Raw genomic sequence first — 13,944 nt, forward strand, 5'->3', positions numbered from 1 at the left:
CGAAGCTAATATTTTGGATTCTAGCTTTCCGTTCCAATACGTGTTGTTGTAGTAAATTCACAATCACAGATGCGCCTCTTAAAGCCATCTTTTAATCGAACGTTCTCAGGATGGAATGCTCCATTTCATTGCACTTTTATGTGGACAAGAGAGAAACATGCAGGTTGGAGTTTTGGATTAGTGGTTTTTTTTCTCTCAAATAAGACAATTTTTGGGAAGTTTTAGATAGGTCTCGGGATTGTGTAGGTGATAAGAGAGAGAGAAAGAAAGAGAAATGTTCCCAAATCAGAGAGAAGAAAAGTTTCAGATTAGGGAAATTACAGCTGATTGTCGGGTCGGGTGATTTTTCATAGGTTTCAAATTCAGATTTTCCTATTTTAAAAATTTTTTAATCTCTCATGTGACATGGAGGGCTTCCTGCTACAATGGAGACAAAGTTGCAACTAACATGGAGGCATGAAGGGGTAATCTAGGAACATAAAATGGAGTCAACAAAGAGTGCATGAGAAAGATAATATTTTTCCCTTTGACAGTCAAATCTCATATTCCAGTTGATTGTCATATAACTTTTAAATAGCCGTCTGTAAACACAACTTTTCCAAAATAAAATTATGTTTTATGTAATAAAAATAATCAATTTATTTTCACAAGGATAAACTTTTACCAAATCAAGCAATGGCTAATGTGATAAAAAAAGACATACATCAAGCGGTTCATAAGCCATTAGAGGTTAAAGTAAGACCATTTGTAGGAAATCCAAAAAGACGATGTCTTTTATCTTGAGAAAAAAAAAAAAAAAAAAGCTTAGCTAAAATGAAAGTGCTATGAATGTTCTTTCGCATAGAAACTTTGGAAGTGGGTTATTTACTAATCTAGGAGGTAATATCATATTCAATAAATTTTTGAAATACCAAGATGATAATATCAAACTTTCATAATAGTGCAATGAGTTGTCCTTAACTAACTTAACATGGTTTACCATATAAAAAATTACTAGTAATTAAAAAATGTTCACATGAATTTTTTTATTTATTTAAAGTTTCATTTAAAAAACACAAAATTGTATCTAAATTCTACTTTTTTTTAATACATTGAAGAATTTTTTTATGGGATAAGTGGATTTAAAATTTTCCCCTAAAATTTTACGTGTCTTCATGTCTCATTATTAACAAGAAGAATTTAAATATTCTAAATTCGCACAATAAAAGGAAGAAATAAGTCAATGACGCATGGCTTTATGTTAAGAAGATGCATTACTAAAACCCTAGATATAAAAGCCCTAAAACCCAGAGACCCCTCCCTCTCTTCCATTGTAAACCTTAGATCACCGGTCAACCTACTCCTATCTTCTCTGCAGTTCCAAAACCCCATCTCTTAACAAAAGATGAAGGTGATTGCTGCATATTTGCTCGCTGTATTGGGAGGCAATGTCAGCCCTTGCGCCGATGACCTCAAGGGCATTCTCGGATCGGGTACGCTTAATATTTTGTTTTTTCAATTTCAGTTATATATGCGTTTGTTTCCTAGGAAAATGTTCCCCATGCGAGTCTTTCTGAGGTAAAAAATAATAATTTTTAGGTGTTAAGAAATGAATGTTCTTTCTTCTGGCGGAAATAACTGAAAATGGATGTTAAGTCCGTTTAGTTCGTGTGGACTGTTTGTTAAGAGAAATGGATCGGCGAAGAGAGATAATATTCTTTTTTTTCCTGGAAAGTTTTGGGGGAATTGGTTTCTGTTGAAGGATGCAGAGTTTGGTTAATCAATGCTTATGATTTAGAATGTGTTCTTTCTTGATATGTCTTCAAAACTAGTTCTTTTCCATGTTTTGGATGTGGATGAATTGTTTGTTATGGTAGAATTATGAACTTTTACGAACTTGGTTTATTTTGGGAGAACAAAAATCTGCTCTCTTGCTTCCCTATGTGAAGATTTGGTGGTGATCATTGGCTGACATTGGTTAACGACTACCGTTGTGCATAACTCATGGTTTGTATAAGGCGAACTCAGCACCCCGTTATGCCATAAACAAGAAATTCCCAGTAACCAGCGCCTCATAAACCCCAGTGTAAGGCAAGCCTAAATAGAAAACTCCCAGTATTAGGCACTACTTCTGCTGACAACTATATTTCTGAATGCAACTCCTAAATATTTTAGACATGCAAGGTCTTCACTTCCTACCTACCGAATATATGTAGATAGATGAACAAGAGAAGTTACTGGAAGAGCTACGGCATGCCAGAGTACACAGGAAGTATACAAAGGGCACCCAGCATAAATAAGAATTGTGTAGGACAATTCGCCACCTATTTCAAACCTAGCCAATCAACAAAATCCATCATAGACATAGAAGACACTTCTATATAATGGCTAACACATTCCACAAATTGTAAACGATAAAGGATTTGACCGATTGTTCTGAATTTCCCATATTTTCAAATGACCTCTGATTTCTCTCTTGCCAAATGATTTAGAACAGACACAAATGGGCAGTCACCCATGCTCTCATTGTCCTCAAGATGACCATCAGTAAATGGTTCTGAAAATGTTTGTAATACTTACTAGTGGCTTCCTCCAGTGACACATTTCCACTGGACTAGCACCTCTACATGGGATTGTTATTTCTCTTTTACCATTTGTTGATCAAGTATTGCTTGAGATATGTAATGTTTGGTGTATGTTGGAACCTGGGGGTAATTCAAGCTTATAAGCAATGGTTCAGATTTGTGGAGCACTGGGAATGGGCCAAGTTATTATGTAGATACTTTAAGTTAGCACTGAGCTGCCATTGAGGATAAATGGTATGTGTGGAATCTGTGACATACACAAGTTACCATTGCTAACCCTGCTTTCATGATGATTATTTACCATCCTCTTAAGTTTTTCTTCAGTTGCCATGTATTTTTCCTTCTTTTTCTTTTTTGGCTTTTTTCCTCAATATTTTCAATAGCCAGTCTTGACTGTGATACAGATAACCAGTGTTGAGCATTAGTAATACCTAACCTGTACTGCCACTGAAGTTGGTTCTACATACTTCGTCTCATGAGAGGTTCATTGGTGCAGCTGAGTGAAAGGCAATATTGTAATGCTATTCAACCAATGTAAGCCATGTTACCCTTTTTTCTGAGAGCACAACAAAGCACTGTAAGTAGCTTTTCAGGAGGAGTATTCAATTTTTAGTTCTGATTTGATTGAGAGTTATTGGAAGAGCTCATATGAAATGAGTTTAGCTCCTGGAAAAATGTGCAGTTGAAAGCCAGATGTGTATCCTTAATGATGTACATAGCCCATGTGGTTTGAAGTGTTATCCAACCCTGAGCCTCTGTAATACTGTATTTCTGTATGAGTGAGGGGCAATAACAGACCTGTGGATAAGTGGAGGGCGAAAGAGACACTGTGGGATCTAATCAGTGATGTACGTAAGCCAGATGTGTATCCTTAATGATGTACGTAGCCTATGTGGTTTGAAGTGTTAGCCAGCCCTGATCCTCTGTAATACTGTATTTCTGTATGGATGAGGGGCAATAGCAGGCCTGTGGATAAGCGGAGGACGAAAGAGATAGTGGGATCTAATCCAATTGTATTCCTCTTTCCGGGCTTCTTGTACACCTTCTTTTAAAGACATTCCTCTCAATGTTGTTCAACTTGATTGGTCCTCATGTGAAGAACAAAAGGGATTGAATAGCAACAAGAGGAGTGTTTATGGACTGCTGGAGAGGCTTTAGTTTTTCTTGTTAGTCCAAACTGGTTGGCTATATTTACTTGTATTGTGGTAGAGTTTAGCCATTTTTGTTGATCTTTTTTATGGTATTTGAACATGGTGTGAAGCTTCCATGTAATTCATACATAAGTGCTGAATTTCTTTTTATTTTTTAACTAAAAACATTTCGGAGGAAAATGGACTTGTTCTTGGCCAGAGGAACCAAATGCTAATATTTCTTTCACAATATGCTCTGTTCAATTTTGTGGTCATAAGTGTACCTATATGATCTGATTCTGACTGGCTTTGCTCCATCATTGAAGGTGTGTGGTGGTCATGCACATGTTGGCCACAAACACTACCTATTCTTCAGACACACAATGACACTTAATGTATAGGTGTAGCTTTTTTAGATATCATAAACTGTTGGGGTTGGGCCCAATGTGATGCTACACATTAGTGCTCACAAGCTTTCATTAAAAATGAAAATTCATTTTTGTTCTTCCAAGTTCCAACCACGTTTCCCTCAACCATTCAAAGTTGCAACCACCATGGATTAATCACATTGAAAGTTTAGAGGAGTCCCAAATCATTGCTCCTAATATTTTTAAATCATTGAGTGCCAAAAGCAGCTGTATATCCTTCTAGTTGTTGCATGAAGTGTGTGCAGGAACCCCTTGAACTTGAATATTTGCCCCCTTTCTTTATCCCTAACTGGCAATTGATCACCTTTTCCCATCATTACCCGAAATTTGCTAGCTTTTTGAATCCATGCTTGTGCCTTTAATATAGCCATCAGGCTGATAAAGTTGTATACACTTCCATTGTCAACTAAGGTTTTCAGTGCTAGCCTTGAAAACTTCCCAAAACCAATAGGACTTGAGTGATCAATAGATCAACAACAACATGTAAGGATTGAGGGAAATCCTACATGACCGTAGTTTGAGTTGATTTTATTTGGTTTTTATAAAGTAGCATGAAAATGTAATTTATAGTTATGGAGTTTTATTTTGACATATTATTAGCTACTCAGTTATTTGTAGTATTAGAATGTTTGGGACATTTTCTATGCCGGCTTAGCTTGTGACTGAATGGTTAGATCCTTGAATCCAAAGGGTGTGGGTTAGAAGCATCTTACATCCAATGCATTTTGGACAGTCCAGAAAAGAAAACAAGATACAAAAGGAAAAAACAAACATAGCAGCACAGTACTCCCAAGCTCATGAGGCATGGCGCAAGTGGTCAAGGTTTAAGTATCAACAGAGTCTGTTATGACTTGGCCTAGTCATATCTGCCTTGGACCTTTCTACGTTGAGTCCAATAGGTAATACCATCTTAGACATAGACTCCATCAAGAATCAATTAAACGTGGTTGACTTGGTTGATTCAATAGAGTCAATTTCAAGTCGACTTGGTTGAATTATTTGAGTTATCCAAATTTTCTCTAGTGAAACCCATAAATCATTTTTTTAATCCCTTTCAAATCTCAACAAAAGAGCACCAAACAACAACTAAAATTAAGAAAACTCTGAAAAATAGAGATTCTCAAAGTTTCTCAAGACCCATGACTCTATCCATGGTGAAGAAGAAGAAGAAAGAAGACATCCTCACATCGATCATGGATGGACTGCAATGCCTTTTTGTTGGCGATATAGCTGTGGTGACTGCCTAATTGGTGAGAAACATCAAATTCTTCCACCAATGGTGATCTTTGCATGTTGGTTCCTCTCTCTGCTTCGTCTCCGTGGTGTCACTAAAGTGTGGTGTCTCTAGAGTGTGGAGTGGGTGTGCTCTATAGAGGAGGTTCTATGCTTCTGCCAAACTAGGTATATTGAATCACCAACTACCCTCCTTAGTCTCTTTGTCTTTGTGGTGAAGTTTAGTGGTGTCTGGGAATGAGAATTTGAAGAAAAAGGGGTAATGTATTATATATATAGGAATGATTTATTATTTTAAATGCTCATTGCGTTATGAATTGCATCAATTTACCTTGTATGCTAATGGTGTCTGGAATTGGTAAAAGAAAAGGTGGAAATTGAATAGTTTATGATTTTGGTATGAATTGCATCAATTTAGGTAATATATTATTTTATATGGTAACGGTACCATATATAGTGAATTATTTTATATGCTAATTTATTGTTAATAATAAATTGAATATTATTATATTAATATATTTGTAAACTTATTAGTTTTTTAAAAGCTTATTTAATTGTACTTTTTTTTAAATAAAAAATAATTTCTATAATTTTTTAACTTTTTAACTATCTTATTTTGCGTATTGCCCAATACCAAGACCTATGTGCCTTGGGACCCTTTAAGTCGACCGATACTACAACTTTGAACCATGCCAATGGTAAAGAGTTGGGAAGGGTTTGTGGGAGCCTATCTGATCCTAGGTTTAACTCTCCTAAGGGGAAAAAAATTACCTATCAAAAAGGGGGAAAAAAAAAGCAACACAGTACTTCTAAGCTCCCTCCACATGAATGACAAAATCCTTAAGGAATCTAAGCCTATTTGAGATGCTTTATATTAACTTTGCCTGGTCCGAATTTAAAACTCTCATATCCATGTTGATGTTAAGTTGTTGCTAGATGCTTTTGACTTTCTTTTCAAATTTTGTAGGCACTTGAACATTTTTTTTTACTGAAACTTGTTCTTTTAATTCACAGTTGGAGCTGAAGCTGATGATGATGGGATTGGGCTGCTGTTGTCCGAAGTTAAGGGTAAGGATATAACAGAGCTTATTGCATCTGGAAGAGAGAAATTGGCATCAGTGCCTTCTGGTGGTGGTGTTGCTGTTGCAGCTGTTGCAGCTAGTGGTGGTGCAGCACATGCTGCCACAGAACCAAAGAAGGAGGAAAAGGTGGAAGAGAAAGAGGAATCAGATGAGGTAAGCGTTCAATGATTGGGTTGGCACTAAAACCAGTACCTTAGTCTTATTGAGTCACATATCAGCTGTCCCTACTGGTCTTTTTGGCTACTCTTGGGATTCACTTTATGCATTTTAAGAGTAAATCTCTACTCCTCCATCATGCCTCAACAATGAGCTCTCTTTTAATTCCTGCATATAAAGTGGCATTCATATGTGTGGAGCCAGATGTGTGCTAGATTACCACAATTTTGGTCTCAGTTATCTTAGGATTGGGTTGCATGATTATGTTTTGCCAATGAGAAAGCACAACTAGATCCTACCTATGTTCTCTCAAATTAAGTAGAACCATGATGCTAGAAGCTTAGAACCTTGATGAGCTTTTGGATCTCTATCTTTGCTTACTTTATGCTGTATGGTTATTTTGACCTTTATATTATTTGAATGCTAGACTCACCTAACCCAACCAAGATGCCTTTGCCACTGGTCTAGAACATTTTTGGCTACAAACCTTAGATTTTGAAGCATTTTCAGATTTGATGCTCTTTGTTATCTCTATCTCTGATTGGAAAAAAAAAAAATCTAATTTCCACATAAAAGGAATGGCTGTTATTTGGAGCATGAGACTTTAGTATTTCATGAATACGGATTACAGAAATCCCTTTTTTAGTTTGATTATATGCAATTAAATTTTAGTACTTTTGGCTGCCCAAGTGTGGTTATGTAATGTGGAACTTGCAGGAACCATCTTACTGCGCATGTAGCCTCTCCACTGTCTAGTGACTGCATTGGACTTTCACATAGAAACACACTGATTATGCCTATATAGCCAACCTTAACTGTATTAAACACATGCACAAATTTAATTCCTCAGGAATTGATATATCTTTCCTTTTGTTTCATTCATTGCAGGACATGGGCTTCAGTCTATTTGATTGATGGAATGGGATTTTGATTTTTTCATATGCTAAGATTTCTCAAATCTTTATACTATTTTAGGAATTCAGGGTTCTTTTTTCTGGAGACAATTTGCTCTTTCTTTTTTAACCACAACGACTTGTTAACTATGTTCAAGCAATTACCAGTAATTTAGTAATGACAGATTTTAATTAATTAATTATTTATTTATTGTGTATTTCAGAATTGACATAATCAACTAATTGCTAAATGATCCATCACTATTGGAAATTCAATATTGTTTTTTGCAGCAACCCTTCTTTGTTGCTAATAGGTTCAGAAGGTGAGGATTACATTTGAAGTAAGGATGCTATTTCAATATATTGATGTTAGTCTGTTGGAGTGCCTGAATGTAGCAATACGGAATGGTTGTTTATATGTTATATCCCATATTCACAAGAGGAAACTATCCCAGGGGGACTTTGGGGGATGCCACCACCCACCCAAGCTTGATTGTGTTGTTTAGTCCTCACACCAGGGGTGACAAAACTGGAAATTCCCCTCAAGTGATGGCATTTCCAGGGTTACAGGCAGGTGAAACCATTCACTGTTCCACATTCTACACACTTATTTTGAAATAAAAACCAAGGAAATTTCACACGAGAAGGGACCGATTACCAGGGCGTTGGATTAAGTGGCAGATTGATCTTTAGGGTTGTTGGTCTTAAGGTAGCATTAAGGATGATATCAGTGGTGCGGTTTGAGAGAGTTACTACAATTTTGTGGGGGCTGCAACAAGACAGGTAGCCTAAGTGGTAGGATCAGCTTTTCAACCAACCAACATTTAGTCACATCCATTGCTTTTTAAGAAAGACAAACATATCATGCTGTGAACTAGTCCTTGAATTCAATGCTAGTTGTTTTTTGAAACTACTCAAGAGTGCCAGTTGTTTTATGAAACACCTCCGAGTGCTAGTTGTTTCGAAAACATATTTGAACATGTTGCCTTTTGAAAACCCCAGCAGATTCTTATCATCAGTTTGAATCATCTCATCCTAGCAATGGTCCACGAGAAGGGCATCTCAAGAGAACATGATACATCATATCACTAGAAAATGGAAGCAGTAAGGTATACAATACTCATCAAATAGCCGCGCCACAGCCCACAAACGAACAGGGAGGATGATTTCCACCGTTTTTTTTTCTTTTTTCTAAACAAACATGCAACTTTCTTGTAAGACCTCACCAAATAAAAGAACAGATCCAGAATGGTTCGTTAATTGAGCCATATAAAGGTTCCAACCACAAAGATGAAATGTCTTGGTGTTCAATCGTTTAAGAAAACAAAAAAGGCAACAATTGAGTCCTACTATTCTGGTCGACTATCGCAGCAACTCTTTCCACGTTCGTGGGAAAACCACACCACAGCTCCCTCATCATTGCATTTCAAGCGTTATGACAGAGAATTCGCCTTTCCAACTGCACCAAAAAAGAATCAGAATAAGAAAAAAGTTCATAACTCTCATCTACAACCACCTCAACCAGGATCACCACAGGGAACTGACAGGAATGTGGGCTCATCTAGCCCGCATGAGAAAACATTGACTCGATATTAGTGGTTTGGTACATCCCATGTCATACCACGCACTTCTTCTTCATAAATGTATCATAAAAATGCCAAAGTAATATATTATTTATGTAATGAAACACTCATACAGGTTTTAATGTTGCTGCAAACTAAACATAGAAAATCTATGTTTAGACCAAACATATCTATCTCGCATTACCTGAACAATGCTATCCAGACTGCTTTGCAGATTATAGTATTCATGCTTGATTCCATTCAAAGCCAAGATACACCTAAAAAGAGAACATCATGGGCAACAATATAAATTCTAAGATGCAGCAGAAGTTAAAATAAGGGAAAAGAAACTACACAAAAGATTCATGCAATTCAGTGCATAAGATACTTTTGGTACTCATCCTCTCCTCTTAAAGATTTGTAAGACATAACGATAATACTTGAACACATTAATAGCTTGTTTGGTAGTGATTCTAGGAAGCGTTTCTAGTCTTTCTAGCACTTAAAAATAATTTTTTTGATAAAAATTTTCAAGTGTTAGAAAGGTTAAAAGTGCTTTCTAGAATCACTACCTAATGGATTCTAAAAGTGTGTTTGGTAGTGATTCTAGAAAGTGTTTTTAGCTTTTTGAACACTTAAATTTTTTTTATTTTTCAAGTGGTAGAAATGCTAGAAATACTTCCTAGAATTACTGTCAAATGCACTCTAAATAACATAACAACATAAAATGGGATAATTGAATCAAATGCAAGTGTATATGTTTTAACAATGGGCAAGAACACATCAAGAACCTTGTTGGATGCTGAAAATAATACCAAAATGTATATTCCTAAGATATTTTAGATGTAAGGTCGACTGACAGTAGGTCTTTATAAACTCTTGCAGGGGAGCCAGAAACATGGACGAATGAATCCCAGGCAAAGCTCTCAACTTAAATTGATCATTATCAACTTAACAATCTTGGTTCTATGGGATAATTATAGACTATGGTGAACAATCCTAAAATCCAATTTGGGTATGAGCAACTAGTGACATAAAGCACATTCAGGAGTGTAGTTTGCATCCACCAAACAACACTGATGCAATCCTTATATGATCTCTTTCATACCATTCATGACATGACAAGAACAATTAATATGAAAAAGGAGGGAGCGAAGGAGGGAGGGGGAGAGAGAGAGGAGCACTGGGATATGCCTTACCAGACTCACTCACAAACCTAGGTATGAGCTAATCCCACAGAAGAAAGGGAAAGAGAATGCAGGATACTTATCTTTAGTAAGAAAAGTAATGCATTAGACACATGTCCCCTTCCCATTACTAGTACCATGATGATTAACTACACATGCAGTCACAATGGTATTTTGCAATTCCTCAATTTTGTCAAAGCCACAATTAGCAAGGAAAGGACTGAAAAAATATCCAAACTATCAAAAAGTGGGGAAAACCTCAAACATTTTAACAAATTTAGACACAGACCATATGGGTGCATGAGGAAAAGCCTTCTTACCCATCCTTATTTTTGTTCTCACTTGCTTGACGAAGAGTCACGCAGGCCAATGCCATCCGGCGAGCACCGATGCTGGACCACCAAATTGAGAAAAATGAATACAATTAAATGCATAACTACTATCACAACAGCACGAAAGGAAGAGGCAGTCATAAAGCCTGTGATATGTTTAGGCATACATGTCCAAGCTTTGTACTACCATTCATTGCATTCATTTAATGCCACACAATCAAAGAACAATAACATTCATTCAATGTTCTATACTTAAAGAAAAATAAGTTAATCGAATTATGTTTTTTATCTAGTTATAGTTTTGTTTTAGACAGATTAAAATAAGAGTCAACAATCAATGCAGAAGAATGCATACTAAATATGTAGAAAGAATTTTTTCTGGTTTATACTTTTTAATGTTAAACTTCACTTTCCATAAATTAACATAAACATATAAGAAATAAAAATCCAACCTTTGCAGAGAATATATTTTGCATATTCTATCAACATGTATAGAGATACATCGGTCGGGAAGAAACTAGGCATAATTAAAAGATCATGTCATCACAAGAAGGAAAAAAGAAGACATGGTTTAGCAAATTTGCTGTTGATATGAACAAAAAGAATCACAAAATACATTGTTTCCTATGTGTCATTTAGATTGATTCTTAAGCATTGAATGTAACAGACATGTCATTTATTCATTTGATTTTGATAAATGTAATTTTTCCTTCCTAAATCAATGCTTAGCTGAGCAATGAAGCATATTGCCTCACCTTGAAGTGCATCCCTTCATCTTAATACAGTATTCTTCCAAATCATAATAATTCACTGGTTCTTTATCTCTGGAACAAATTAATGACAAACAAAAGCAGTCAAAAATAACACAAGAACAAGTTAAATGAATCATCATAATAAGTTGAAGTGTCATGATGAAATGTAAGATGAAAAATCGTTATTAATCATTCTCAATCGTATTCAATACAAAATTCATTTGGATGAGAAGTATCATAAAATGAACATGAAGGAATTATCATCAATATTTCCTCAATAAACCAAAAGAATGTTTTCCAATTCATTTTTCAATCAAGTCATATAATTAGTGAAAGGAAAAAATATCTACATAATGACTACTTGTTCCTTCAAAAACAAAATTCAAAATCAATATTTTTCATTGAACATCCATAACTACTCTTGGTTTTGACTTTCAATTGAATTTCAAACAGTCTGTGACCACATTCAATTTTAAATTGCCATAACAGAAGCCCATCAACATACACCATTAAAAGAAAAAATAAATTGAAGGGAGTATCGTCAAAGAAAGACGGCAACACATACAAAAACAAAGAAAAGTTGTAAGCTTAAAAATATTAGAACCATCATAATAGAGACCTAACTCAAACGATTTCTTAAAATGTGAGGCTACTAAAAAGCATATTCAAAGTTAAGGTGCCAAAATTAAAATCCATCTCATTTTGATGGGCCACTGAACTAATTATTTAAATTAGATGACCAAATTGGTCAATTACAACATAGACTATTGGCGGAAGATACGACCCCTCTAAATGTAAGTATAAAACATCACAAAAGGTTTCCTCCCCATTAGGATAATTTTTTCCTACTTTCATTGGCGGTTCCACCCGCCGCTGAAATTATTTTTTCTCTTTAAAAAGAAATGATACATACATACTTATATATATACACACACACATACATATATGTATGTATGTATGTGTGTATATATACATATGCATGTCCTACCTTCATACTTTCATTGGCGGTTCCACCCGCCACTGAAATTCTCTTCTTTGTTTAAAAAAAAGAAAAAGAGATATATACTTATCCATTCCTACTTCCATCTTTCATTGGCGGTTCTACCCGCCGCTGAAATCCTTTTCATTTATTTAAAAAAATGAGTACATATATATATATATATAGACACACACATATATTTTCCTACTTTCATAATTTCATTGGCTTCCACCTGCCACTAAATTGTTTTCTTTCTTTGTAAATGTCATAACTAAAAAGATTTTCAAAAAACAATTTGCCTGCTCATAAGTATGAAGATGGAAAAGTACAGTGTTTGGGTCAAATCTCTGAGAATGGTTTGAACATTTTGGCAGAACATTGGTATTATCTCCGCCAGAAAGAATGGGCTGTTAGACTCCTTCAATGAATGAACAAGCCCAAATTGTTTATCAAGCATTCCCTGACAAAAAGACAAGAAAAGGCATTGTAAGCAAGCATCATAACAAATAGAAATTGAACACACTCCCTCAACAATATTAAACAGAAGTCTGGGAAATCATTCAACATCCATTGCATTCTCTCAATCCCATAAACGACCCAAATTCTGACGGTATACAAGTTTGATTATCAATTTCAAATCATTCTACCTGTTTGGCTCATGAGAAAAGTAGAGAGGAATAAAAGAAACTTTGAAATCCTACAACAGCCACTCCACTAACCCTGTTACAAGATTTCAAGCTTTCTTTTTTTTTCATTATCTGTTAAAGAAAAGAAGCAAAAATGCAATTGAACATAATGTCTCATCCAGTTTTGATATCCAAAACTTGAATTTTACTACGGTTGGGGCACAGTTTGGTGAAAAGCTCTTGTTTCGAAATTCAAGACTTCAATTCCATTTCTCAAAAACCAAAAGCCAGCACCACTTTCCTCGGTTTTTTCAGAAACCAAACAAAGGTAGAACTAATCAAGCGGTATAAAACCCATAAACTCAATCGCAAACACAGGCCCATAAATCAATCAACTAAACAAATCAAAAGACCAAAAAAAGGGTCCCTGTTCCTCCATGGAACGGAGGATTCATTTGAGCTCCTAGTTAAGAGATTCTTCTATCAGCCATTGTTGAAGAAGAAAAGATAAAAATATATTCAATCCCATTTCTCGAAAACCAAAAACCAGCATAACTTTCCTCTGTTTCCCCACCAAACAAGCAGGCACCACAACACAAACCAAAACAAAGCACCCAAATACACAAATTCAAATTCAATACAAAACCTAAATCCACAAACCAAACAAACAATCAAAAGACTTAGAAGCAATACTTGTTCCTTCAAAGAATCCACGATTTTCTGAAGCTGCTCATTCAAAGCTTGCCTGTTAGCCGCCATTTCTGAGTGAGAAAGAGAGAGAGTGGGTTTCGAAGAACTAGACCAAGAGAGGCGTTAATTTTGAGAAGAAGAACAGAGAGAGAGAACGTCTGGGTTTGGCAGAATTGGAACAAGAGAAGCATTAATTCATAGAAAAAGAAGAAGGAGAAGAGAACAAGAGAAGGTGTGAGTGGCGTGTTGGGTGGCAGAAAAAGGCATTCGCAGGCGTTTCAAAGCAATTGATTGGAGTATCTGCATTTGCATGTCGCAGACACCCACCAC

General features: G+C 35.7%; 1 protein-coding gene and 1 long non-coding RNA gene across 2 annotated transcripts; one reads left to right on the forward strand and one right to left on the reverse strand.

Annotated features, from left to right (window-relative positions):
- The first annotated feature begins 1,258 nt into the window (after window positions 1-1,258).
- Window positions 1,259-7,704, forward strand: LOC117927583 (60S acidic ribosomal protein P2-like). The gene is made up of 3 exons (XM_034847177.1): window positions 1,259-1,472; window positions 6,370-6,590; window positions 7,482-7,704. Exons 1-3 carry the CDS (start codon window positions 1,385-1,387, stop codon window positions 7,506-7,508), a joined length of 336 nt encoding a protein of 111 aa, XP_034703068.1. The 5' UTR covers window positions 1,259-1,384; the 3' UTR covers window positions 7,509-7,704.
- Window positions 7,705-8,715: 1,011 nt separating this feature from the next.
- On the reverse strand, window positions 8,716-10,626 carry LOC117927534. Its single transcript, XR_004653368.1, has 3 exons — window positions 10,556-10,626; window positions 9,254-9,326; window positions 8,716-8,945 (listed from the first exon to the last, which is right to left on the reverse strand). It is a non-coding gene; the product is annotated as an uncharacterized LOC117927534 (long non-coding RNA).
- Window positions 10,627-13,944: the final 3,318 nt, after the last annotated feature.

The sequence above is a fragment of the Vitis riparia genome, chromosome 13 (genome assembly GCF_004353265.1).
Source record: "Vitis riparia cultivar Riparia Gloire de Montpellier isolate 1030 chromosome 13, EGFV_Vit.rip_1.0, whole genome shotgun sequence".
Classification (NCBI taxonomy): Eukaryota; Viridiplantae; Streptophyta; class Magnoliopsida; order Vitales; family Vitaceae; genus Vitis; species Vitis riparia.